Source organism: Nansenia antarctica (genome assembly GCF_963989245.1).
Source record: "Nansenia antarctica genome assembly, chromosome: 8".
Classification (NCBI taxonomy): domain Eukaryota; kingdom Metazoa; phylum Chordata; class Actinopteri; order Argentiniformes; family Microstomatidae; genus Nansenia; species Nansenia antarctica.
The window spans coordinates 7,391,480-7,419,431 of record NC_137678.1 but is presented as its reverse complement, the minus strand read 5'-3'; the positions used below and the strand labels follow the sequence as shown (position 1 = coordinate 7,419,431).

At 44.0% G+C, this 27,952-nt stretch overlaps 1 protein-coding gene across 1 annotated transcript; it reads left to right on the top strand.

The window, feature by feature from the left end:
- Positions 1 to 290: 290 nt before the first annotated feature.
- On the top strand, positions 291 to 27,614 carry LOC308163789 (tudor domain-containing protein 5-like; the record flags this gene model as incomplete). The annotated part of the gene is made up of 19 exons (XM_080537977.1): positions 291 to 519; positions 945 to 1,457; positions 4,145 to 4,210; positions 4,673 to 4,744; positions 6,371 to 6,561; positions 6,946 to 7,029; positions 7,199 to 7,255; positions 7,595 to 7,757; positions 8,264 to 8,457; positions 10,238 to 10,455; positions 12,405 to 12,614; positions 12,996 to 13,062; positions 13,212 to 13,412; positions 15,430 to 15,558; positions 15,886 to 15,990; positions 16,267 to 16,343; positions 16,492 to 16,644; positions 25,936 to 25,987; positions 27,501 to 27,614. The coding sequence occupies 19 exons, from the start codon at positions 291 to 293 to the stop codon at positions 27,612 to 27,614; spliced, it is 2,895 nt and encodes a 964-aa protein (XP_080394103.1).
- Between the last annotated feature and the right edge of the window lie 338 nt (positions 27,615 to 27,952).

The following is a 27,952-nucleotide window of genomic DNA, read 5'->3' as shown; positions in this document are numbered from 1 at the left end:
ATGAGAAGGTTCTATCTCCGTTTAGAATGATATGGTTCTATCTCCGTTTAGAATGATAAGGTTCTATCTCCGTTTAGAATGATATGGTTCTATCTCCGTTTAGAATGAGAAGGTTCTATCTCCGTTTAGAATGAGAAGGTTCTATCTCCGCTTAGGGTCGTTCAGAGATATTGAGCGTCAACGTTTTTACATTCCATTATGTTTTGTGAGATGGAACCTTTGTATTTTATTAATTACTAACTCAAAAATGTCAACATTATAAAAATAACACCACACAGGCATTAATAATGATGACCCAAGACCAGCTACTGTGGGGCCTGAAGAAGGATGTTCGCTCCGTGCTCAACTCGTCCAAGTTAGGCCTGTCCCCGGACGACCTGAGACGGGACTACCTCTGCATCGTGGGCCATCCGCTGCCTCTGAGGTCCCTCGGCTTCCACAGCGTGATGGACATGATCAAGGAGATGCCTGACGTGGTGAAGATGGACTTTTTGGAAGACGGCAGCTTGGTGTTGAAAGGTAAGCCCAGTCTAGTAGTGGTGCGGCTGTGGCGCAGGAGGTAGAGTCGCCGTCTAATGATCACAAGGTTGGCAGATCGGCGGTTTGAGCCCCGGTTGGCCACATGTCGAAGTGTCCTTGGGCAAGACACTGAACCCCAAAATTGCTCCCAGTGAGCGGGCCGGCGCCTTGCATGGCAGCTTGCCGCCATTGGTGTGTGAATGTGTGTGTGAATGTGTGAATGAGAGGCTGTTGTAAAGCGTTTTGGAGCAGCAAAAAAGTTGCTATAAGTGCAGTCCATTTACCATTACCATTTTAGTACTATGACCTGCACAGAGTAAAATTACACACGTATGCACGAAAATACTACTTTATTCCAACCCAACTCTTTGCCTCGCTTTTTCTTCCCCTCCCTCCCTCCCTCCCATCCCTTGGTCCCTCTGCAGCGGTTATGGACGAAAGCACCCGACGCATAGGGGAGATGGTGGCCCGGCAGCGTGTCCCTAAGACCAACAAACCACACAGGGGCGGTATGGGCTTCTTCTCCCCGCACTACAGGAAACAACTGTTCCCCGCCAGCCCCCTCCCCCGGCGGGGCCACGCCCCCCCGGCCCTGCCCGCTCAGCTGCGCTCACAGCTGCGGCAGCTGCTCGCCCCGGGGCCCATGGGCCTGTCGGAGCTGCAGGACGGCTTCGCCCGCCGCTTCGGCCACCCGCTGCGCGTCTTCAACCTCGGCTTCTACTCCGTCGCGGAGATGCTGGCAGCCGCGGCGGACCTGGTGGCGATCAAGCAGAGCCGGACGGGCTCCCTGCTGACCCTGAAGGTGGCGCCACCTGCGATGGGGCTGACGGCGTCGCAGGGTGGGGCGCTGATGGCATCGCGTGGGGGGACGGCGGTGAGGACGGGGCAGATAAAGCCACCTCGACCACAGCTGACCCCCTTGACAGCGGTAGACACAGGTGGGTTGGTACTACAGTGTAGACAGATCGTGACGTTAGAATTATGAGGTTCTATCTCCATTTTTGGTCAAAATTGAGTTTTTTACATAATCTGATCCATTAGGTGTTTATTAATGCCTGTGTGGTGTTATTTTTAAAATGTTGACATTTTTGAGTTAGTAATTCATAAAATACAAAAGTTCCATCTCACAAAACATAATGGAATGTAAAAACTTTGACGCTCATTATTATCTCTGAACTACCCTAAACGGAGATAGAACTGTATAATTCTAAACTCACGTTTTCTTTTTAACATTTACTTTTTCTTTACATGTATGCGTTTGAGGCACCTGATGTGAAGGCTTTTTTCTGAGCAGGACTACATTTAGCACTTGTGTCCATGGGCATGCTATCATTCAGTATCCCTGTTTTATACCTTTAACTATACATGGCTATAAGTTGGACTCGCCTGGGAACACCACCACTAGTGTGCCCTTCAGTACGTTACTTAGCCCTAACTTTCTCCAGGGAGACTGTCCCTGTAAACTCTAATTAAGTGGTAAATGGTAACTGCTAAATGGTTCAGGCGGCATAGAGCAAATTACCCCTCGGACAGGAGGTTATGCCAGAGAGCTTTTTTGGATCCACACCCTAGAACGTTTACAACGCCTAGGCTTGAATGAGTATTTCTACATGTGTTGTGCTATGAATAAATTACTTTAGACACTATGTTCTATGCTATATGATGGCTACTGCCTGATGTCTGCATGTTTGTAGTGTGACGCCTCCCACTCTGCCTGCATATTGGCTGTGGCTGGAGCCTGGGCAGAGTGGGTGGGTCGTTAGGTTGAGTGGTGTCACCTGGGTTTGGGGAGCTGGGGATGTATATATGAGGGGGGTGTCCTCAGCTCTCTCTCTCTTCCTTATGATTTGGGTTCTGTTGGTAAGGTCTCTGGGTACCTGGTTTTTGGGGCCTTTTAGTTTTACACATACAACATACATTCTACAACCATTCACTCATGGCATACACTACTGATTCTTATCCATAATCATATACATGTTATTTAGTTTATGTTTGTTCATTTAAGTAAATAAAACTTTAATTGTATCATTTAAACGCATGTGTGGACTCCCTTATTTGTTACTACCTTCGGGTGTGTAACAAATTGGGGGCTCGTCCTTTTGTGTTGGACCTTTTTATGGTTTGCTTGGTTTGTTGATTGATTCTTACTGGCAATTTTGGTTTGGGTTACTGTGAGAGCTGTTTGGCTCTCTTTGGTTTTGGTTTGCTGTTTGGTTAATTGATTGGTTAATCAGTAGGTTAATTGGTTGCCAGTGTTGGGAGTTTTCACATGTGTTCATTTGTTCTCCTCTGTTTGTTTTGTTGGAGTTTGGTTGTGGAAGAGTAGATTGTTTGTCCCCAGATTTCCTGTAGGTTTGAGGTTGTTGGACTGCGATACTGGGTTGGGATAGTCAGTGTACTTGGTAGGAACCGTTAAATCCCCTGTTAGGTATAGATAGGCTTGTTCCCAATAGGGGAATTTGTCTTGGGTGGTTTAGTGTGGCTGCAACCGTGGGTAGAGCATTTGTCTCAGGGGCACGTCCATGGTCCAGGAGGGGGCGCTGTTTTGCAGTGTTCTCTTCTGCCCACTGGGATTTAGTGCATAAATACCTCCCACCAGTAGCGGCACGAAGACTAGGGTTTGAGTTAGTTAGTTAGGTAGTTATTTTTAAGTTAGGGCTGGGGAAGTTCCAGGTAAAGTGGGCTGTCTGTCTTATACTTGGTTATCGCAGTTTGATGGTCTCAGTGTTAGGGTTTGTGATTTAGTTTTTTTTCTTTGGTTGCATGGTTACTATGGCCTCAATTATAGAGGAGTTTGTGAGGTCCCCATCAGTAGAACTATTGGATCGGTGTACTAAGGACCAGTTGTTGGCTATTGTGGAACATTATGAGATCGAAATTCCTAGTAAAAGACTAAAGGAAGATGTCATGGCCAGTTTAAAATCTGGGTTGGTAGTGGGAGGTGTTCTCAAACCAACGGAGGAAGTTCAGTCTGGTGTGTTCACCACGTTAACATTTGAACAACAGAAAGAGCTTTTGATTTTGAAGACGCAGACACAGTTGGAGCTTGAAAAAATCAAACAAAGGACTGAGCTTGCTAAAGTAGAGTTAGAACACGAGAGACTACGTCTGATCAGCGAGGGTAGGCTGCCCAGGTCATCTGATATGGAGGATAGGGTCGACCTGTTGGGGGAAGCTACAGAGAGTGATTTAACAAGACGGTTGCGTCTGCTTCCACCATTTAATGAAGACGACCTAGATACATTCTTTTTATTATTCGAGCGTTTGGCGGACGGTAGAAACTGGCCTGATAAGGATCGTGCAATACTGTTACAGTGTGTGTTTACCGGTAAAGCCCAGAAAGCTTACTCTGCGTTGGGTCCCGCTGATTGTAAATGTTACGAACGTATTAAATCAGCGGTGCTTAGAGCCTATGAGCTGGTACCGGAAGCATATAGACAGCGGTTCCGAACATGGACAAAGGGAGATAAGCAGTCTCACGTTGAGTTTGCACGTGATCTAGTTATCCCGTTTACCCGGTGGTGTTCGGCATCTGGGGTGGAAACTTTTGAACAACTGTGTGACCTGATGGTATTGGAACAATTTAAGAACTCGTTACCTAATAATGTGGCAACTTATATTACAGAGCAGAAGGCGAAGACGGCGAGTGACGCAGCCGTCCTGGCCGATGAATATGTGTTGATTCGCAAAGGTAATTGTAGTGGGCCAGGTACGGAGAGAGTTCGAAGGGAGAGTTTTTCTCCTCGTCCGAATTTTTACTCTGATGTGAATGTTGACGGTGCACTGTGTCACTATTGCAAAGGGGTTGGGCATTGGGTACGGGAATGTCCAGTATTAAAAGCAAACAATAGATTCCCTAACACACAGGTGAAACCGGCGTTACTGGCCAATTCATTCGATCCAGTGGCGTTGCCGTCGGTACCGTGTTTGGAAAAGTATCGGTCGTTTATTTCTGATGGGTTTGTGTCGTTGCAGGGCAGTGAACATCGGCTGCCGGTAAAGATACTGCGGGACACTGGTTCGATAGATTCGTTTGTGCGTGCCTCGGTGTTACCTTTTTCATAGGAAACTGACACAGGGGACGTTATTTTGATTCGAGGGATGGGTATGTCTGTGTTCCCGGTGCCCGTGCATAATATGTCTCTCGTTTCAGGGTTGCGGAATGGAGACGTACAAATGGGTGTGCGCGCTGAGTTGCCTGTTGAAGGTGTAGACATCATTTTGGGTAACGATATTGCTGGGGTGCGAGTGTGGGCAGATGGGTCTGTCACTCAAGAATCGCCGAGTCCAATTCGATTGGACGGGGCGGGCATGGCGTGTCCAGCCAGTAGTGTTACTGGTGAAATTACCAGGGCGAGCAACGCGCCAAGTACCACTCAGGGGGCAGAGGGGGTAATTGGTGTGTTTAAGTGTATGTTACTTGAACAATTTCTATCTATGTCGCCGGATGAGATTGGTGTCTATGTCGATGGTTTTCGACGCAGGTTGTTTGTGGCCATAGGAGGTGCACAAAATAAGACGCTGTGTACTATGAAGCCTTAATTTCTTTAAATGTTTTGTTTGTGTTTTGTTGATTTGCCTGTTTTTTTTTCCTTTTCATGCTAGCCGGTTTGTTTACTCTCTTAAATTGCTTTTAGGGTCCGAGGTTGCTGAGAGTGGGAGTGGGGACTCTCTTAAATGGCTCCTGGGGTCCGAGGTTGCTGAGAGTGGAAGCAGGGTGGTGAGGAGAAGGAGTAGGACATGGCCTTATTGATGCATTTTGGGTTTACTTATTGTGGGGGGGTGGGGACAAAGTTTATAGTTATTTGATTAGTATAGTGGGGAACCATGTTTTTTAGGGGGGGGATGTGACGCCTCCCACTCTGCCTGCATATTGGCTGTGGCTGGAGCCTGGGCAGAGTGGGTGGGTCGTTAGGTTGAGTGGTGTCACCTGGGTTTGGGGAGCTGGGGATGTATATATGAGGGGGGTGTCCTCAGCTCTCTCTCTCTTCCTTATGATTTGGGTTCTGTTGGTAAGGTCTCTGGGTACCTGGTTTTTGGGGCCTTTTAGTTTTACACATACAACATACATTCTACAACCATTCACTCATGGCATACACTACTGATTCTTATCCATAATCATATACATGTTATTTAGTTTATGTTTGTTCATTTAAGTAAATAAAACTTTAATTGTATCATTTAAACGCATGTGTGGACTCCCTTATTTGTTACTACCTTCGGGTGTGTAACAGTAGCATTTCTCAATTGTTTTTTGTTCTGTTAAGTATATATTGTAAATATTTCATGTACTTTTAGGTGTTTCCTGTCTCATGAACACATGTTTTTTGTAGTCCACTAAATCTAGGACTACAATTCCCATGATGCCTAGCCACTAGGTGAAATATTTGACACAGATGTTGTGCATTGGCTAATTAAGTGATGTTGTTTGAAGCCTTTATACCACTGCATTCAATTTAATGAATGAATGAATGGTCTTTATTGTCATTGATATAGTACAGGTACCAAACAACGAAATTTGGGAAATTGTCTGCTTTATGCTTTATGCCGAAATTTGGGCAATTGTCTGCTTTATGCCTGAAGAAGGTTTATGACTGAAAGTTTGTGCAATAAACTACGGTTTATTTGCACAGATTTGAGTGTGCGGACGGATGCTGTTTTTTTTGCACTTTATTGATACTCTTCAATTCCAGCACCTCAGCTAAGTCTGATCACGGATGAGCGGTGGTATTTTCATTATTATCCAATTTAACTGCTAAATGGTTAAAATGTAAATGGGTGTAACTGTAAAATGTAAACAGTAGTGATCTGGTATTGGTTGTGACTAATGTAACATTTTGTCTGTCTTCAGCTCCTGTGGAAAAACCCTCTGGTACTCCAGTACAGAATCACATGGCCTCTGGTCCTGAGGACACTGTCCCTAACAGCTCAGGGGGACACCAGGACCATGGGGGACATGGAATTCACCAGGACATGGAATTGACACAACCTGAGCCACAGCTCATCCAACAGGGGCAGCTATTTGAAAAATGTGTCATAAAAGTGAGTCTGTTTCTCTTTTTACCTCATAGTAAATGTTCTGTATGTGAAACTGTAACATTCAGGGGTGCAAACTTGTCACCTTTCTGCTAAATTAGCGGTTTTTACCACAAAATGGTAAATCCATGTGAATCGACCATGTTGATAATTTTCTTCATTTTCAGGCAAAAAATTAATGTTGTCACCTTTTTAGGCCATCACCAGTTTGCACCCCTGAACATTACTTTAAATGCTTGTAGAGTTCACTCCTACTAGAAGTCATGTTTTTTTGTGAAGAACATTTAATGAGATATGATTATTGGTCTCGTTGCACTTCACATTTATATGAATGGGAACTCACCCAATCACCACTAGTGAATGGGTTGTGTTTGATTGGCCACGATGCAGCTGGAGGAGAAGCTCAGGCAGCGTATCCTGGAGAACGGCCATGCGGGCACCGTCAGTGAGGAGCTGAAGGCCAACCTTCGCCAGGTCAGTTTACATCTTCCCAAAGCGACTTACAATCAATACATTCGTTTAAGTAAATGAGTCAGGAGCCAGACTATTGAGTTGCCCCTTTATGGGTGGATACCGAAATCATTGAAAACTCCTAATGTTCTAGTCACACATGATGGTGACAGTGAAGATTCCTTCTTTCTAGGTTGTTGCTCAGAACAGTGAAGGGATATCAATACATGATCTTCATGCCGAATACAAGGTAATTATACTAGTTTCCTTTGTTACACATATTCCACTCTACTTTACGGAGCGGCTGTGGCACAGGAGGTAGAGTCGCCGCCTAATGATCACAAAGTTGGCAGATCTGCGGTTCGATCCCCGGCTGGCCACATTTCGAAGTGTCCTTGGGCAAGACACTGAACCCCAAAATTGCTCCCAGTGAGCGGGCCGGCGCCTTGCATGGTAGCTTGCCGCTATTGGTGTGTGAATGGGTGTGAATGTGTGAATGAGAGGCCGTTGTAAAGCGCTTTGGAGCAGCAAAAAAGGTGCTATATAAGTGCAGTCCATTTACCATTTACCATTTCCCCCTGGTCAACAGAGGATGTTTGGGGAGGAGCTCCCGGTGGCCCAGAGTGGCTTCCTGAGCGTGACGGAGATGGTTGGTGCGCTGAGCGACACGCTGTATCTGCGGCCTATGGCAGGGGAAGAGGGCCCCCACTGGATGATCACCGACACCAAACACACCGGCCACACGCAACCAGGTCAGCTCGATGGTTTCAATTTGTATTGTTACTTTGGATAAAAGCGTCTGCTAAATGGTTAAAATGTAAAAAATGCATCCTATCTATTCTATTCAGCTAATACCATTGCGTTCCCACATTATTGAGAGTTCACAGCCATTTGTCCCATTGGGGGAAGGGTCATTTGAAGAGGAGGGGCAGAACTGAGTACTGTATCTTATAGCTCATGGCATTCTATAAACGCAGCACCCTGATAATAATAATAACTTTAATTTATATAGCGCCTTTCAGAAACCCCAAGGACACTTTACAATTCAAGGGAATGATCAGACAGACAAAAACAGGACAAAACAAAACTGAAACAGTGACTAGGGGCCAAAGGCCTTGGAGAACAGAGAGTCCAGGGTGGGGGCATTGCGGATCACTATGGGGAGGGAGTTCCAGAGGGTAGGTGCAGCCACGCTGAAGGCTCTGTCCCCAAAGGTCCGTAGGTTTGTTGATGTGATGTTTTTGGCCAGGGGCTGTAGAGCCCGACACCCCCGGCGATGCTGAGCAGGGTGACCGGCTGAACCCCTCCAGCCAGGGCTATTACTTCAGCTCTGGGGAGTCGCCCTGGGAGGGGCGCAGAGAGGAGGAGGACGGGGAGGACGGAGAGGCCGCCGCCGACAACGACTTGATGTCAGAGACAGACCTCCGCATCACCACCACCACCTTCCAACAGGTGAGAGAAGAGACCCGTCTGACTCGGGTCTGAGAAGACAGGTCGTGACGTTAGAATTATAAGGTTTTATAACCAAAATTGAGTTTTTTACATAATCTGATCCATTGGGTGTTTATTAATGCCTGTGTTGACATGAAATGTTGACATTTTTTAGTTCGTAATTAATAGGGGTGTAACGGATCACCTAACTCACGGATCGGATCGTGTCACGGTTTTTGAGTCACGGATCGGATCATTTTTCGGATCAACACAAAACATAAAAATAAAAATAAAAAGCTTTTTCCTCGAATTCTGTAAAAACACCACTTTTACTGTGTAAAACCCAACAACATTCAAGATGTCAAAACTGGTATATATATATATATATATATATATATATGTGTGTGTGTGTATATATATATATACATATACATAACATATTCTACACTCAAACATTAGGCTACATATTAAACAGAAACACACATTCAACTTAAATGATGCAGTAGGAGAGAGGGAGGAGGCACCTGGTTGCAGCAGTGAATCACTGGGCTCTTTAAAGCAGACAAATAAACATGTTTTATGCCACTTTTAACTAAATAATAAAGTGAAACCTTACTTTAAACATGGTATGAAAAAATTGGCTACATTATAAGAAGTTGTCAAGCTGACTTTTTCGTGCCTCCCATCAACACACCAGGGTGATGTCACGGCAAATGGGTGGCCATGCTCGTACGACTTTCTCGTTGCACAACGCTTAAACACCGTAACTTTTTTATCGACCACACTTCCAATAACACAGTCCCTCATTGTTATAATTGATAGCAAAGCCAAAGTGCTCCCATACATGGGATTTAAATGACGAGGGAGGCATTTCGAGTTCTTCTCTGTCGCCAACATTAGCAGGACTCGCCATGAACACTTGGGCTGCGTTCGTAAATTTGCTCTGAGAGCGCCGGAGAGCACACTGGGTCCGACGTCATAAAGGGACCAAGTAATTTGATTGGACAAGAGGCGTTCCATGAATGCTGATCAGATTCCAGAGCGAATTTACGAACGCAGCCTTGTTGTTCTAGATTTTTTTTTGCATTATCAACCTATCATTGCGCTTTAGAGTAAAACAAAGCACGCAACTGTCGCGTCTATCTTTTCATGGCAACTCTACATTGTGATTTACAAGGGATATTAACTAATATTAAGTAATATTATTACTTGGTTACATTTTGCAATTGATCCGCGGTACACATGCGTGCCGAACCGTGGGGGGCGATCCGTACGGATCTCGGATTATCCGTGATCCGTTACACCCCTAGTAATTAATAAAATACAAAGGTTCCATCTCACAAAACATAATGGAATGTAAAAACTTTGACGCTCAATATCTCGGAACCACCCTAAACGGAGATAGAACCTTATCGTTCTAAACTCACGATCTGACTCTGGTCTAAGAAGAGTAACTGGTCCTACTTGCCCTTTTGTTCAAGGTCAGTCCGTAGCTTCTGTTTCCCCTGGGGGCAGCTGGACCAAATACATACTAGACAATTGAGGCTGAAACCGAAACGCATTTCACAAGAATAGATGTTGTTTGATTTCTGTACATCTTTGATCACCTCCTGTACATCTTCTTTGGTGATTGTAAATGTTCAAGGACAACCCATTCAATCCACAAAGTGTCTTTGTGGTGACAATAAAAATGTGTGTGTGTGTACGTGTGCGTGTGTGTGTGTGTGTGTGTCTACACGCACATTCATGTGTGTGTGTGTGTTTGTGGACACTCATGGCTGTGTGTTTCTCCCTCCTCTAGATGGTGGCCAAGTTCCCTCCCCTGCAGGTACGGTGTATGGCAGGTATGGTTCCTCTGGACGCCCTGCGGGGCCAGGGCCTGAGGGCGCCCACGCCCAGGGACCCTAGGGAGGTGATAGCCGTGCTGGTGGAGCACGTGGAGTCACCCAGTAACTTCTACATCCGCTTCCACGAGACCCGGGAGGCCCGCGCCCTGGAGAGCATTATGGTGGAGATGAGGTGAGGAGACTGTGCCGCTTAGACCGGGGAGGAAACATGACTGAATCAGAATTAGAAGACTTTATTGCCATGACATGTGAACATGTTAGGAATTTGGTTTGGGACAGTGGAGCGCAGTTTACAACAGGACAGGTGCAAGACAGGACAAGACAGTGCAAACCAACATCATTCAGGGGTGCAAACTTGTCACCTTTCTGCTAAATTAGCCATTTTTATCTCAAAATAGGTCATCCATGTGAATTGTGTAGATCTGCAAAAAAATGTTTTGGGTGTGGTGGGGGGGGTCTAAGTCTCATCCATGTCACATGATGCACAAGCTAGCTAATCTCCCTGTCTGCTAAACTCTGCTGCAGTTGAAATAACGTTTTGCTTCAGGGAGCTAGGTACAGTTCCAGACAGCATAGAGAACACAGTCACAGTAAACTGTTTTCGAAGTAATTCTGCAGGTGTTGAGGTCAGGGCTGCCGCTACTTACACATGCATCATTGTTAGACCACCGTTAGTGCTAGCGGTATCTATTTAACACCATTAGTGCTAGCGCTATTCAAAGGTTAGCCACCCAAAAATGTTTTCACCTTTTTGGGCCATCACCAGTTTGCACCCCTGATCATAGTGCAAGGGGGGGGGGGACACCAGCAGCAGCATTTAGGAGCCGGATGGCCGTGGGGAAAAAGCTGTGTGCGTGTCGGGCCTTCACAGTCTTTAGTGACCTCCTGCCTGAGGGGAGCGGGGCGAAGAGGCTGTGGCCTGGGTGTGCGGGGTCAGCCATGATCTCCCTGGCCCTCCCCAAAGCCCTACTTTTTGACTCTACTTTAATTTCCCATTGGGAATGGGAAATGAATATAGAGTCAATGGTTGCCTTCATTGTAGTCATGCTGCAGATTATCAGATCTCACAATACCTTGAGTCTTAACATCTCAGGCAACCACATGTACAGTAGCAGCAAGCACAATGCTGATCTGTGCAGCCCCTAGGTGACCTGGAACGTAACCATATGTGTGGTGGCCTGGGAAAACCCTTCACATGGTGGCATTTTGACATTTTCATTTTTTAATATTTCCATAAATTAGAAGTTCTCAGCTATTCATAACTGGTTGAATGACTGAGATAGCCCTTTATTTAAAAAAAGTTATGAGCATTTTAATGTATCATGTCAAAAAAAGTGAAAGGTGAGAAATGCTGCCCCCATGCTGCCCCCGACCCCTTTCTCCTCCGGGTCGGGGGAGGAGCCTATGCAGATCGGCCGGTCTCGTTTGTCTGCTTGTGATGCGGTGTTAGTCTGCTCGCCTCGTCGGTATGCGAGGGACAGATCCATTTGTGTGTCTTCTAGTTAAGATTTTATTACTTTATGCTTATTGTGAGCATCAGTAAACTGGCAATAACACAGGTGGAAGTATCGTCTCTCCTTTCGCTCATGTGTGCGTGCGTTGCTTAACTGAGAATGAGACACGTGACGTTGTTTCGCTAGCAAACTACCCACCACAAAAACATAAAAATAAGTACTTTCTCTTTTGTTTTCTTAAAATGTTTATTCACCATAATAGTTCAAAGTACTAGAATACCACATAATATCAAAATCGCAGAAATAGGACATTTCCATCTATTTTTGCTCTTTGCCACGAACGCCAGCGACATCCGACGGGTTTTCCCAGGCCACCACACATATGATCCGGTCAGATTCCTGTATCTGGAGTGGTAACATAGAACCATGAATAGAATAAAAAAGAAAGAAAAAATTATTCTAGCATTGCGACTGCCAATGGCTCCTGGTCCTAGCATAGATTATGTTTTCTTACCATGACTGATGGATATATGATTCACTTACTTAGACAAATCTATTTGTTGTCAGTTCGCTTTGGTTAAAGACGTCTGCTGCTAAATGCCCAAAATGTAATGTAACGAGTTGCAAGATGATGTCAGAGTTTGTGGGAAACGCCTCTTCCTCTTAGGAGTTGCTACACCTATCTCGAGGTGTCGGAGCGGTACTCCCTTCCCTCACGTTTCGTGCGTCAGGGCCAGGTGTGCTGCGTGGCTCCCAGAGACGAGTGGTTCTACCGGGTCGTCATCCACCGCGTCCTCAGCCAGACCCAGGTGGAGGTGTACTACGTGGACTTCGGGGACCTCACCACTGTGGACAGGACCAGCCTCAAGTTCCTCAAGTAGGCTTCTTCTGGTCCAGTTCAGACAGAGAGCAATGAAAGTCAATGGGCAGGTTTCACTAGACCAGTGTTAATATTGGCAGGCTTTTTAGTCACTTTTAGTCATTGGTGTTTAGATGAAGAAGTCACCTCCATGTTTCTTAGTTCCAGTCCAGTTCCAGTTGATAAAAACATTCCAGTGCAGTCTCAGTCAAAGTTTTCGTCGCTGACTACGGCTAGACTAAAATGTTTTGGGTTTTTTGTGGGAGACCGCTTCTTGCCACATATTGTAGTGTAAAATCAATGTCCTGTAAATGTGACAGTCATTTTAACGACAAGTGTTAGGCCTCCTTGTCTGTTTTGCTGTTGTCCCCCTACATCTCTCTGCTTTCTCACCCCAAGGTCTTGTTACTCTGAGCTCCCGGCCCAAGCGGTCCCCTCATCACTCAGTGGAATCAAGCCTATGGGTGTAAGGCTCCACACACATCTCATATCACTGTTATTGACCACCAATCTCCCCAAGCTTTTAACATTGTATTGCTCCCATAGTCCCATTGACTTCCAGATAGCACTCTTATCTCCCATTCCATATTAAAAGCCTGTGTTTTGGTGTTCCAGGGCAGTTGGAGTTTGAACGCTACCAGCTCCTTCCGGAAGCTGTGCTGTGAGCGCCTCCTGTGGGCAGCTCTGCACAGCTACCACGCAGACTTCCTGCAGGTCTTCCTGTGTGAGACAGACACGGAGGAGGACGTGTACATTCACAGTGTCCTGCAGAGCCAGGGCCACGGGCTCTCCTGTCCCTCTGCAGTCAACTCAGAGGTCAGTAATGTACACACACACACACAAAATTGCTCCCAGTGAGCGGGCCAGTGCCTTGCATGGCAGCTTGCCGCCATTGGTGTGTGAATGTGTGTGTGAATGAGAGGCCGTTGTAAAGTGCTTTGGAGCAGCAAAAAAGGCGCTATATAAGTGCAGTCCATTTACCATTTACACACACACACACCTGGGTTTCCGTTAACCGGCAATTACCGGTCTTTGTCCGGTAAAATTTGGTGAAGTCCGACAAATTGAAAAGTCGTCGGACATATTGTCCGGTGAAAATAATTCCCTTTGAATACAATTCGCTAAAGCTGGCTGGGTGCGTTCGTAAACACGCTCTGGAAATCCGATCAGCACTCGCGGAACGCCTCTCGTCCAATCGAACGACTCGGTCGCTCTGTGACATCGAAGCCAGCGTGCGCTCCGGCGCTCTCAGAGCGTGTTTACGAACGCACCCCTAGAAGTTTCCAGCCAGCTAGCTGAAGCTGCTACACACACCAGAGCCATGGCGACCGAACGGCAAGTTAAACAACATACTATAAAAGTGACATTGTTTTACTCATTACTCATACGTTTGTTGTCATTCGGCGGTGCTAATAGTCGCTTTCTTTTTTAATTTATTTTATTTTAGCAGTTTCCCCGAAAGTTAAGTGTTTGTTTTTATATCACTATTTGCACTTCTGGTTAGATGCTAAACTGCATTTTGTTGTCTGGTACTTGTACTCTGCAATGACAATAAAGTTGAATCTCACCTAATCTAATCTAAAATAATCTAAGATAATCCCATCACTATTACTCCCTATTTTCATCAGTGTTTCAATCCTTGAATCTGTGATGGAAATCAAGCAAAGCCACTTCAAGTCTCCCCACCACTGACAGCGCTGGGTGTGCCTTTCCTTACACTCTCGGTTATTCCCTGTGGATTTAAAAAACGGTGTTTTGGTTTCTATAATGTGGTCTATTCTCAGTGTTGACGAGCAGCTCAGGGGGCTTTGAGATGGCTAACAGCTAATTAAAGGAGTAATTCCACTCAAAAGGGTAGAAGTAAGCTGACTGTCTGTCTGTCTGTCTGTCTATCTGTCTGTCTGTCTGTCTGTCTGTCTGTCTGTCTGTCTGTCTGTCTGTCTGTCTCTCTGTCAGTGTGCTGGACTACCTATGACTTCCATGGTACCTGGGAACGCGTTGTCGGAGAGAAACGCCCTCTGTACAAAGGACCTACTGACCAAAATCCCTGTTCCCCGTAGCCTACATGCTTGCACTGTTACTGTTCAATAAAATGTTATACATCTAGACATTGTGGTATTTCTTTATATACGTATCCCAGACTGCCTATCAATTGTTTCTCAATAAACAGTTATGTTCTTCCCATTGTCATACTCCCGAGCTAAACGAAATGCCTTCCCAACCAGCGAGACTTATAGAAATGACGTTGTTTTATTGATTTTAAAAAAAAAGGGTAAAACTGTAAAGAGAAAATAGAAAACTCACATTAATCCCAAACAATTTAACAAACTTCAGTTAACGTAATGTGGAGTCCGTTCATTGATCGATGCTGTCTGTTCAGTTCCCAGTGAGGCGCCCGTTCAGCGCTGGACCCGTTGAGCGCTGGATTTGACGCATGGCATAGCGCGCATGCGTCAAATCATGTTATATTATTATATATTATATAGCTCGCATCTAATCGTATCGGATGAGAAATAGACATTAAATGGCATATATAGGCCGCTACACAACAGTAATCACCGCGACAAACAGCTATATTAGATTTGGAGAAAAAAAAAATATGATTTTGATTTTTTTTTTTTTTATTATATTTTAATATGATGACCGGAATATATCACGTTTGTCCGGTAAATCGAATTCTTCCCGGACACGATGTCCGACGGCAAATTTTTCTAACGGAAACCCTGACACACACACATACACTTGCTTATACATGTACTGTATATATCCCATTCAACAACAATGATCCATTGCATCCATCCATTTGTTGTGTCAAACGTATTTCTTCTTTCAGCTGTGTGACCAGTTCAACCCTGTGACCCTGTATCTGGGCGAGGGTGTGTTTGTTGAAGGGATGGAAGTAGACATGGACGTGGTGGGCCAAACCCCAGAGCCCTGCACCCAAACCCCTGCCACACCCCAGGTGAGGAGCTCCCCTTTCCCAATTCTAACAGTACACACACACACACACACACACATCACACTCTCATTGTAGCAGACTAATGATCGTGGAGTGAAGATATTATCAAAGCGCACGCGCCTGTCGATCACCCATCCGCTTTGATAATATCTTCACTCACGATCATGTAGTCTAGTCTGGCGCCTGCGCCGTCTGTTGTTCTTCCTGCACACAGGTAAAAATATCCAGGATCCAGCAGCGTCGTCGGGCTCGCGCAAACAAACCCGGCGAATGTTTTACTTGCTCCGGACAAGTAAAAAAGCGTTACTGTCGAACCCTGATGTGTTTTAGGCTGCAGACCCTGCTGTTGGGAGCAATGAAAAAGAAGTGAAGCAGCTGCCTGACCTCCCAGAGCTGGAGTTCATCGGGGTGACACAGGCCAACTTCAAGGCCCAGGTATGACCTCTGACCCTGTATCACGCCCTCGGATTGAACAAGAGTTAGATTGTGTACAATAGATAAAGCATGTCTATTATAAGTAAGTCAACCATCCATGCCATATCATCGCCATGTCCTTGGTCCAATTCCGGCCATCGACAGCTGCAAGTCATCCCCCCCCTCTCTCTCACCCATACTTCCTGTCAATCTCTACTGTCTCTATCCTAATAAAGCAGAAATGCCCTAAAAACATATTATTTTTTTATTTTTTTACTTGTGTGTTTGTTGTGTCAGGCTGAGGAGATGGTTGTCTGTCCACACACTGACAGCACTCAGACAGCCTTTGATGCCTTGGCCACCGTGATGGATCTGTGAGTTATTACTTTTATTACTTTTATGCAGCATGTCTGTTTGTTTATGATGATGTCAAGATTATTATTATTATGGTACTTCCACATTTGTTGACATGTATGGTTTCAAGACTGTGTGTGTGAGCGTGTATTTCTGTGTGTGTGTCAGTGGGGTTGAGGTCCATGCCCAGAGTTCAGAGGTCGGTGCCCAGAGTTCAGAGGTCAGGGCCCTGAAAGCGGAGGAGGCCCTCCAGGCAGCGCTGGAGAAGATCCAGAACCTGGAGAGACGGCTAGCTGAGACGGCCCAGTCTGGAGCCCAGAGGTTGGCTACCTCAACCACAGACCAACACCTTAACATACCGCTGTCATAGACCAACACCTTAACACACTACTGTCACAGACCAACACCTTAACACACTACTGTCACAGACCAACACCTTAACACACTACTGTCATAGACCAACACCTTAACACACTACTGTCATAGACCAACACCTTAACACACTACTGTCATAGACCAACACCTTAACACACTACTGTCATAGACCAACACCTTAACACACTACTGTCACAGACCAACACCATAACACACTACTGTCATAGACCAACAGCATAACACACTACTGTCACAGACCAACACCATAACACACTACTGTCACAGACCAACACCTTAACACACTACTGTCATAGACCAACACCTTAACACACTACTGTCATAGACCAACACCTTAACACACTACTGTCATAGACAAATCAATAACACACGTCAATTATTATGTACATACTAACACACATACATCACCTTCATAACACATAACAGTGATATTGCAGGTAGAAAAACACAATACATCTTTCTGTGAAGATCATTTCCCCCCACCAGAGCAGGCTGTTTTGTATAGGCCTGAATCCTAATTTCAAATATACGCTTAATTCAACTCTTTGTGCCAACCTCCCATTGGCATAAACATCTCAACTTAATGGCCTTGAAGCCTATGACTGATCTACTGTAACTCACAGTAACAAGGCCTAGGAGAGAAGACATCTAGAGTACTCTACTCTGTGGTTTTACTCCACTCTCCTTCTCCTCTTATAATACAGGGTTCGACAGTAACACTTTTTTACTTGCCCGGAGCAAGTAACAAATTCGCCGGGTTTGTTTGCGTGAGCCCGACGAAGCTGCTAGATCCCGGATATGTTTACCTGTGTGCAGGAAGAACAACAGACGGCGCAGGCGCGAGACTAGACTAGATGATCGTGGAGTGAAGATATTATCAAAGCGTACGCGCCTGTCGATCACCCGTACGCTTTGATAATATCTTCACTCAGGATCATCTAGTCTGGTCTGGCGCCTGCGCTGTCTGTTGTTCTTCCTGCACACAGGTAAAAATATCCAGGATCTATCAGCAACGTCTGGGCTCGCGCAAACAAACCCGGCGAATGTTTTACAAGTAAAAAAGCGTTACTGTCGAACCCTGTAATGCAATCAGTGACTGTTTGAATTTGGTGCACTCATACGCGTATATTTGTATTACAGTGAGCAAGAAATCTGTCGTGGCAGGCCCAAAGAAGGTAGCCACACCTGAGCCCAAAGTAGTGAGTCAGAAGCCTGAGTCGAGTCCCAAACCCTCCAAGCCCAAGAAACTACAATATTTGAAAGTATTGTGTATTAAAAATGTATGTTCTAAGGTTCTATCTCTGTTTAGAATTCTAAGGTTCTATCTCCGTTTAGAATTATAAGGTTCTATCTCCGTTTAGAATTATAAGGTTCTATCTCCGTTTAGAATGATAAGGTTCTATCTCCTTTTAGAATTATAAGGTTCTATCTCCGTTTAGAATGATGAGGTTCTATCTCCGTTTAGAATTATAAGGTTCTATCTCCGTTTAGAATTATAAGGTTCTATCTCCGTTTAGAATGATAAGGTTCTATCTCCGTTTAGGGTAGTTCAGAGATATTGAGCGTCAAAGTTTTTACATTCCATTATTACATTCAATTGTCACCGTCTTTGAGCCTCGGAAAAGCCCTATATCAATTTAATGAATTATTATTATTATTATTATGTTTTGTGAGATGGAACCTTTGTATTTGATTAATTACTAACTCAAAAATGTAAACATTTTTAAAACAACACCACGAAGGCATTAATAAACACCTAATGGATCAGATTATGTAAAAAACAAAATTGACAAAAATGGAGATAGAACCTTATAATTCTAACGTCACGAAATGCAGTGGTCTTTGACAAGGTCTCAAGAATGTGGTGACACCTGGTGTTCTGGTCACAGGCATGTCGGCATGTGTTCTAATCCGGCCCATGCCCTGTTGACATGCCCTCTCTCCATTCTTCTCCTTACTTTCTGCCCCACTCAGAATCTTTTTTTTTGTATGTGTTAATTGTAAAGTAACAATTATGTGTTAATTGTTACTAATAAAAGTTCTAATAAAAGTTCACCGTATTATTAAAGCCTCATTTGCCTCAATTAAATTACTTGGAGTCAGATTATTGATATCAAGTTATGCTTTGCTATAAACAACATACAGCCACATTGCTAAACCATTCCATTGTAACCGCTAAGCTTTTACACCCTACATTAGGACCAACACAGCTAATGTGCTGATGTCCCATGAAGGGCATGCCAATTGTAATGCTGGATACAATGTTGTCTACATAGCTGTTTATCTTATTCAAATACCGGCTCAATCATTTGACTTACTGGGAAACGGATGGACGGATTGATGGCAGCTGCTGGATTGAAAAATCAGGTGTAGTGCTGAGGCACAAATGTGTACATTTCAAGCCTGCAAACTGCGACACTTTAAATGAATGTGCAATAACACTATGTGCAATATGACAACCCTAGGGTACATAAGGTTGCAGAGAAATAGGAAATGTTAGAATAGGTATAGCATAGCATAGAGTACAGCACAGTGTTTTATCTGTACAGTATAGTATAGTGGATAGTGTACATAGCCTTTATTTATGTAACACAGATGGATGGAGTAGTGGATGGTTGGTGGATGGCCACCATGTCCCAACAAGGCTGCGACGTCAGCAAGGAGGTGGCGGAGTCATGTTTTGGGCCGGAATCATGGGGAGAGAGCTGGTAGGCCCTTTTAAGGTCCCTGAAGGTGTGAAAATGACCTCGGCAAAGTATGTAGAGTTTCTGACTGACCACTTTCTTCCGTGGTACAAAAAGTAGAACCGTGCCTTCCGTAGCAAAATCATCTTCATGCATGACAATGCAGGATGTCATGCTGCAAAGAATACCTCTGTGTCATTGGCTGCTATAGGCATAAAAGGAGAGAAACTCATGGTGTGGCCCCCATCTTCCCCTGACCTCAACCCTATTGAGAACCTTTGGAGCATCCTCAAGCAAAATATATATGAGGGTGGGAGGCAGTTCACATCAAAACAGCAGCTCTGGGAGGCTATTCTGGCATCCTGCAAAGAAATTCAAGCAGAAACTGTCCAAAAACTCACAAGTTCAATGGATGCAAGAATTGTGAAGGTGATATCAAAGAAGGGGTCCTATGTTAACATGTAACTTGACCTGTTAAGATGTTTTTGTTTGAAATAGCTTTTGATTTCAGTAAATATGACCTCCTAATATGACCTCCTAACCCTAAATTCATCAAATTACCATTTGTAGTTCTTTACAACCTATAAAATGTTTTGAAACTCTGTTGTGCATAATAATTTGGAACAGTGGATTTTGAGTTTTTTATTTAAAAAAAAAATACTGTTATCATTGGGAGGTTTGTTCAATAAAATTTGAATTATACTCTAACGGTTGATGACTTGAAAATTATACTGATTGTCATTTGCATCGACTATTTAGGAAAATCTGAGAAAAATATCATTTGCATAATAATTTGGAACGGGCTGTATATATGGGTATAGTACACTTACACACAGGACAAAGTGGCCTGGAACCCACAGTGGAAGGATAAGGGCATCCTTCTGATCAGCATGTTCCTGTTCAAAACCATGTACTGCATTTATCATTTTTATCCAACACTTAACTGGGGTGTGCATGATTATGAATTACATGATAATTTGATGAAGTCCTTTCTCATACATGTAGTGTTTTTTTGGCTTAGTGTTAGGAAACCATTTAATTTACCTTGATGAAATCAAGTTTAAAAAAAAAAGAAGGTATTTAGGACCAACACAGCTAATGTGCTGATGTCCCATGAAGGGCATGCCAATTGTAATGCTGGATACAATGTTGTCTACATAGCTGTTTATCTTATTCAAATACCGGCTCAATCATTTGACTTACTGGGAAACGGATGGACGGATTGATGGCAGCTGCTGGATTGAAAAATCAGGTGTAGTGCTGAGGCACAAATGTGTACATTTCAAGCCTGCAAACTGCGACACTTTAAATGAATGTGCAATAACACTATGTGCAATATGACAACCCTAGGGTACATAAGGTTGCAGAGAAATAGGAAATGTTAGAATAGGTATAGCATAGAGTACAGCACAGTGTTTTATCTGTACAGTATAGTATAGTGGATAGTGTACATAGCCTTTATTTATGTAACACAGATGGATGGAGTAGTGGATGGTTGGTGGATGGCCACCATGTCCCAACAAGGCTGCGACGTCAGCAAGGAGGTGGCGGAGTCATGTTTTGGGCCGGAATCATGGGGAGAGAGCTGGTAGGCCCTTTTAAGGTCCCTGAAGGTGTGAAAATGACCTCGGCAAAGTATGTAGAGTTTCTGACTGACCACTTTCTTCCGTGGTACAAAAAGTAGAACCGTGCCTTCCGTAGCAAAATCATCTTCATGCATGACAATGCAGGATGTCATGCTGCAAAGAATACCTCTGTGTCATTGGCTGCTATAGGCATAAAAGGAGAGAAACTCATGGTGTGGCCCCCATCTTCCCCTGACCTCAACCCTATTGAGAACCTTTGGAGCATCCTCAAGCAAAATATATATGAGGGTGGGAGGCAGTTCACATCAAAACAGCAGCTCTGGGAGGCTATTCTGGCATCCTGCAAAGAAATTCAAGCAGAAACTGTCCAAAAACTCACAAGTTCAATGGATGCAAGAATTGTGAAGGTGATATCAAAGAAGGGGTCCTATGTTAACATGTAACTTGACCTGTTAAGATGTTTTTGTTTGAAATAGCTTTTGATTTCAGTAAATATGACCTCCTAATATGACCTCCTAACCCTAAATTCATCAAATTACCATTTGTAGTTCTTTACAACCTATAAAATGTTTTGAAACTCTGTTGTGCATAATAATTTGGAACAGTGGATTTTGAGTTTTTTATTTTTAAAAAAAAATACTGTTATCATTGGGAGGTTTGTTCAATAAAATTTGAATTATACTCTAACGGTTGATGACTTGAAAATTATACTGATTGTCATTTGCATCGACTATTTAGGAAAATCTGAGAAAAATATCATTTGCATAATAATTTGGAACGGGCTGTATATATGGGTATAGTACACTTACACACAGGACAAAGTGGCCTGGAACCCACAGTGGAAGGATAAGGGCATCCTTCTGATCAGCATGTTCCTGTTCAAAACCATGTACTGCATTTATCATTTTTATCCAACACTTAACTGGGGTGTGCATGATTATGAATTACATGATAATTTGATGAAGTCCTTTCTCATACATGTAGTGTTTTTTTGGCTTAGTGTTAGGAAACCATTTAATTTACCTTGATGAAATCAAGTTTAAAAAAAAAAGAAGGTATTTAGGACCAACACAGCTAATGTGCTGATGTCCCATGAAGGGCATGCCAATTGTAATGCTGGATACAATGTTGTCTACATAGCTGTTTATCTTATTCAAATACCGGCTCAATCATTTGACTTACTGGGAAACGGATGGACGGATTGATGGCAGCTGCTGGATTGAAAAATCAGGTGTAGTGCTGAGGCACAAATGTGTACATTTCAAGCCTGCAAACTGCGACACTTTAAATGAATGTGCAATAACACTATGTGCAATATGACAACCCTAGGGTACATAAGGTTGCAGAGAAATAGGAAATGTTAGAATAGGTATAGCATAGCATAGAGTACAGCACAGTGTTTTATCTGTACAGTATAGTATAGTGGATAGTGTACATAGCCTTTATTTATGTAACACAGATGGATGGAGTAGTGGATGGTTGGTGGATGGCCACCATGTCCCAACAAGGCTGCGACGTCAGCAAGGAGGTGGCGGAGTCATGTTTTGGGCCGGAATCATGGGGAGAGAGCTGGTAGGCCCTTTTAAGGTCCCTGAAGGTGTGAAAATGACCTCGGCAAAGTATGTAGAGTTTCTGACTGACCACTTTCTTCCGTGGTACAAAAAGTAGAACCGTGCCTTCCGTAGCAAAATCATCTTCATGCATGACAATGCAGGATGTCATGCTGCAAAGAATACCTCTGTGTCATTGGCTGCTATAGGCATAAAAGGAGAGAAACTCATGGTGTGGCCCCCATCTTCCCCTGACCTCAACCCTATTGAGAACCTTTGGAGCATCCTCAAGCAAAATATATATGAGGGTGGGAGGCAGTTCACATCAAAACAGCAGCTCTGGGAGGCTATTCTGGCATCCTGCAAAGAAATTCAAGCAGAAACTGTCCAAAAACTCACAAGTTCAATGGATGCAAGAATTGTGAAGGTGATATCAAAGAAGGGGTCCTATGTTAACATGTAACTTGACCTGTTAAGATGTTTTTGTTTGAAATAGCTTTTGATTTCAGTAAATATGACCTCCTAATATGACCTCCTAACCCTAAATTCATAAAATTACCATTTGTAGTTCTTTACAACCTATAAAATGTTTTGAAACTCTGTTGTGCATAATAATTTGGAACAGTGGATTTTGAGTTTTTTATTTTTTAGAAAAATACTGTTATCATTGGGAGGTTTGTTGAATAAAATTTGAATTATACTCTAACGGTTGATGACTTGAAAATTATACTGATTGTCATTTGCATCGACTATTTAGGAAAATCTGAGAAAAATATCATTTGCATAATAATTTGGAACGGGCTGTATATATGGGTATAGTACACTTACACACAGGACAAAGTGGCCTGGAACCCACAGTGGAAGGATAAGGGCATCCTTCTGATCAGCATGTTCCTGTTCAAAACCATGTACTGCATTTATCATTTTTATCCAACACTTAACTGGGGTGTGCATGATTATGAATTACATGATAATTTGATGAAGTCCTTTCTCATACATGTAGTGTTTTTTTGGCTAAGTGTTAGGAAACCATTTAATTTACCTTGATGAAATCAAGTTTTAAAAAAAAAAGAAGGTATTTAGGACCAACACAGCTAATGTGCTGATGTCCCATGAATGAATGAATGAATGAATGAATGGACTTTATTGTCATTGCTACAGTACAGGTACCAAACAACGAAATTTAGGAGGGGTGGCTCCCCTGGTGTTAGGAAAGGGAAGAAAAAAAACACTTTTAGAAAAAGAATAAAATCACAAGAAGGTAAGGAGCTGGTTTACATAAATAAAAGCTATGTACACAATCCACTGTACTATACTGCACAGATAGTCAACTAGGGTTGTCATATTGCACAAAATTATTTTTTCACGTTATTTAAAGTGTCACAGTTTGCAGGCTTGAAATGTACATGTTTGTGCCTCAGCACTAGCTGCCATACAATCCGTCCAGACTGTCCTGGGCCCAGAACTTAGGCCTTTGCTGTGTTCAGGGCCTTGACGGCCCTGTGGTAGAAGCAGTTCTTCAGTCTGTTTGTCTGTTTGGAAGGGCATGCCAATTGTAATGCTGGATACAATGTTTTCTACATAGCTGTTTATCTTATTCAAATACCGGCTCAATCATTTGACTTACTGGGAAATGGCTCATGGGATCACAGTTGTGGGGCTGGACCCACGTTGCGGTTACATGAAGGTCAGCAATGAAAACCTCCTTTCCCTGTAGAATTCAAGTGCATCTAAAATTAGTCAATGCTAGAAAATGGTACGTAAAACATATGGCTGAGTTCCAGCTATCTATTAAAATCACAACAAGGCATATAAGCCACAAAATTACCTTTTCATGCAGTCACTTCAACAATCAACTATCCTTAGTATAAACATTTCTTGCATAAATGATTTGCGATGACGTAGTCTATGCAAATATGCAGGCGCAATATGCAAATATGCAGGCGCGGTATGATGACGCGCTCCAACCACTCCAACCAAATATGGTCCATCAAGCGTCCGGGTGATAGGCGTGATGTCCGCAGCTGGATATACTTGGAGAGTGTTTGTAAGGCTGGCGGCCATCTTAGGTGAGTCTGGTTGTGTTGTAAGGCTGGCGGCCATCTTAAGTGAGTCTGGTTGTGTTGTAAGGCTGGCGGCCATCATAGGTGAGTCTGGCTGTGCTGTAAGACTGGCGGCCATCTTAGGTTTGTCTGGTTGTGTTGTTAGGCTGGCGGCCATCTTAGTTGAGTCTGGTTGTGTTGTAAGGCTGGCGGCCATCTTAGTTGAGTCTGGTTGTGTTGTAAGGCTGGCGGCCATCTTAGGTGAGTCTGGTTGTGTTGTTATGCTGGCGGCCATCTTGGGTGAATCTGCAGGGCTGGCAAGTTTCACCAAAAGTTTGGAGTGAGATTTTTTGGCGGTGGAGCGACCCAAAACTGTTTCAGTATGACTTTTATTAAACTGCGGTTCCTCCCGCGCACGCCCACATACAACATCCGGGTCTTATATGCAACATTATCAGGTCACCCCTAGGTGTCCCTGTAACACAGGCTACTAACATAATGCCTATATGTAACATCTCCTTTCCTTTAGCTGTTTGCAAATGACATGCTTGCATCTCCGTCTGCAATTCCATTGACAATAACAATCCCAAACATTAACAATAGCATTACAACATTGCATTATTTCCCTTTTTTTTCTTTTTTTTTTTCTGAACAAAGAACAACAGTCCACACGCGCACACACACACACGGCTGATCTGTAGGCTGGGGACCCCTGGTCCTAAGGACCTCTGTAGGCTGGGGTCCCCTGGTCCTAAGGACCTCTGTATGCTGGGGACCCCTGGTCCTCAGGACCTCTGTAGGCTGGAGTCCCCTGGTCCTCAGGACCTCTGTAGGCTGGGGACCCCGGTCCCCCTGGTCCTCAGGACCTCTGTAGGCTGGGGTCCCCTGGTCCTCAGGACCTCTGTAGGCTGGGGACCCCTGGTCCTGGGCTGACCTCTGGCCCTGTAGGGCTTAATTTTAATTAATTTGTTCTGGTACTGCCAATCATCCAGGGAGAACAATGGGGTTTCATTACCAAATCGGGATCGGTAATTCCTGCAAGTAAGGTCAGATGGGTGCTGCCACTGCCTTCCGTAAGTGCCTGGCCCCTGGTCAGCAACATGGGTCATGAGATTACGCAGCTCACTCATCACCCCTGCGCATGCACACGCGCACACACACACACACGGCTGATCTGTAGGCTGGGGTCCCCTGGTCCTCAGGACCTCTGTAGGCTGGGGACCCCTGGTCCCCCTGGTCCTCAGGACCTCTGTAGGCTGGGGTCCCCTGGTCCTCAGGACCTCTGTAGACTGGGGACCCCTGGTCCTGGGCTGACCTCACACCAAGTGTCTCTGCCCTCTCTCTCTCACCTCTGCAGGCTCCAGATCAGGGTGATGTTGGGCTCTGAGACTCTGATGCATCAGACAGCTGTAGTTCAGCAGCTCCCTCTGCCCCCTCCACTACAGACATACCTCCAGTTTACAGACATCCTACCACCCTCACAAACATGTTTGCACCCCCACCCTTAGAGGCATCCTCATGTCCCAGAGGCGCCTGTAATCGGGCCCCTATTATAGGGGATCTACGCAAACATAAGATTCAGCTTATGTCATGCCAATTTGACGTCATTCAGTTTGTCACGCCTACAGTTTCACCTCATTCAGTGCTATGACAGCTGCATTTCTTTATGGTTTGATGAAATGCGGACAGGCAGGAGCAACAATGGTAACTTGTCGGTCTTCAGTAACTACTTATACTGCAATAAGAAAATGGAAAGACTGGAACCCATGCTGCACGCAGACTTAACTGTCAATGAACTGCAATCTGTCAACAATGCGCTGTGAGGTGAGTTTGTAGGAATGATGGCAAGCTGTTTTAGCACTAAATGTGTAATGCACAACTTTAAGGTTGACCTAAACTTAACACAAGATGGCAGCATTGAATTATTTTTTGTTTTGACATTTGTCTTTTCTAATCCACATTTGACATAAGAAGATTGCAACACAATGTACAAAGATGTCCATACATTTTAAAATGTCATTCATATTTGAAAATAAAGAAATTTAAATATTTTTTTTCTTTTTTTAAATAAAATGTTATCAGTAATAAAAAAATAAAAAAAAGAATTAAGAAAGAAAGAAAGACATCATACCAGCAACATACACTACCGTTTCAATGTAAATATGTCTTTTTTATTTTTATTTTTTATCAACACTTCCGCTCTCTGTTTCAAATTAAAAGCTATTAAAAAAGGGAAAAAAAGAAATGTCGTCTACGTCAGTGTCGGAGACAAGCCATGGTGAGGGTTGAGAAAGCACCGTTGTTTAAATGATTGTAGTAGAAGTATTTGGTATGATTTTAAAAAAAAAACTTTTTAGAATTTCCTTGCATAATAATAATAATAATAATGGATTTTATTTATAAAGCACTTTACATTTCAAGAATCTCAAAGTGCTACAGTCAATAAAAGAAACAAAAACAGCACAACACAATAAAGATCACTAAAAACATCAAAAGCAGAAAGGTTAAAAAGACACTGTGGCATAAAACGAAAGAAAAAAATAAATACAAATCTGGCTACTGGAACGCTTTGTTAAAAAGATGAGTCTTAAGTCCGCTCTTAAAAGAGTCGACCGATTGTGGTGCTCTCAGGTGGGCAGGGAGGGCGTTCCACAGTTCGGGGGCGATGGAGCAGAAGGCCCGGTCTCCCATGGAGCGGAGGTGGGTTTTGGTGGGTTTGAGGAGGTTTGCATTTGATGAGCGGAGAGTGCGAGTGGAGGGGCTGTGGGATTTGACCAGGTCCTTGAGGTAAGGGGGTGCGTTGCCGTGAATGCATTGATGAGTTAACAGTGAGATTTTGTAAATGATCCGAGAGGAGATGGGAAGCCAGTGTAGTGAGTGGAGGATGGGTGTGATGTGATCGTATTTGCGCACTCTCATCAGGATCCTAGCAGCGCTGTTCTGAATGTACTGGAGCTTCTGAAGGCTCTTGCTAGGGATCCCGATGAGAAGTGCGTTGCAGTAGTCGAGCCTGGAGGAGACAAAGGCATGGACTAACTTCTCGGCATCGGGCAAAGACAGGGTGGGGCGGAGTTTTGCTATATTTCTAAGGTGGAAGAATGACGTTTTGGATATGTGTTTAATGTGGGCCTCGTAGTTGAGGTGGGGGTCCATTCGAACACCAAGGTTGGTGACGACGGATGACAGAGGGATAACCTGTCCAGAGAAAGTGATGCTTGTTATGGGGGATGATTTAACCTGGTGAGGGGTGCCGATGAGGATGGCTTCTGTTTTGCAGCTATTTAATTGAAGGAAGTTAACTCTCATCCACGCCTTTATCTCCTCCAGGCAGATGGTGAGTGCAGATGAGGTTGACTGAGGGGTTGGGTCCAGTT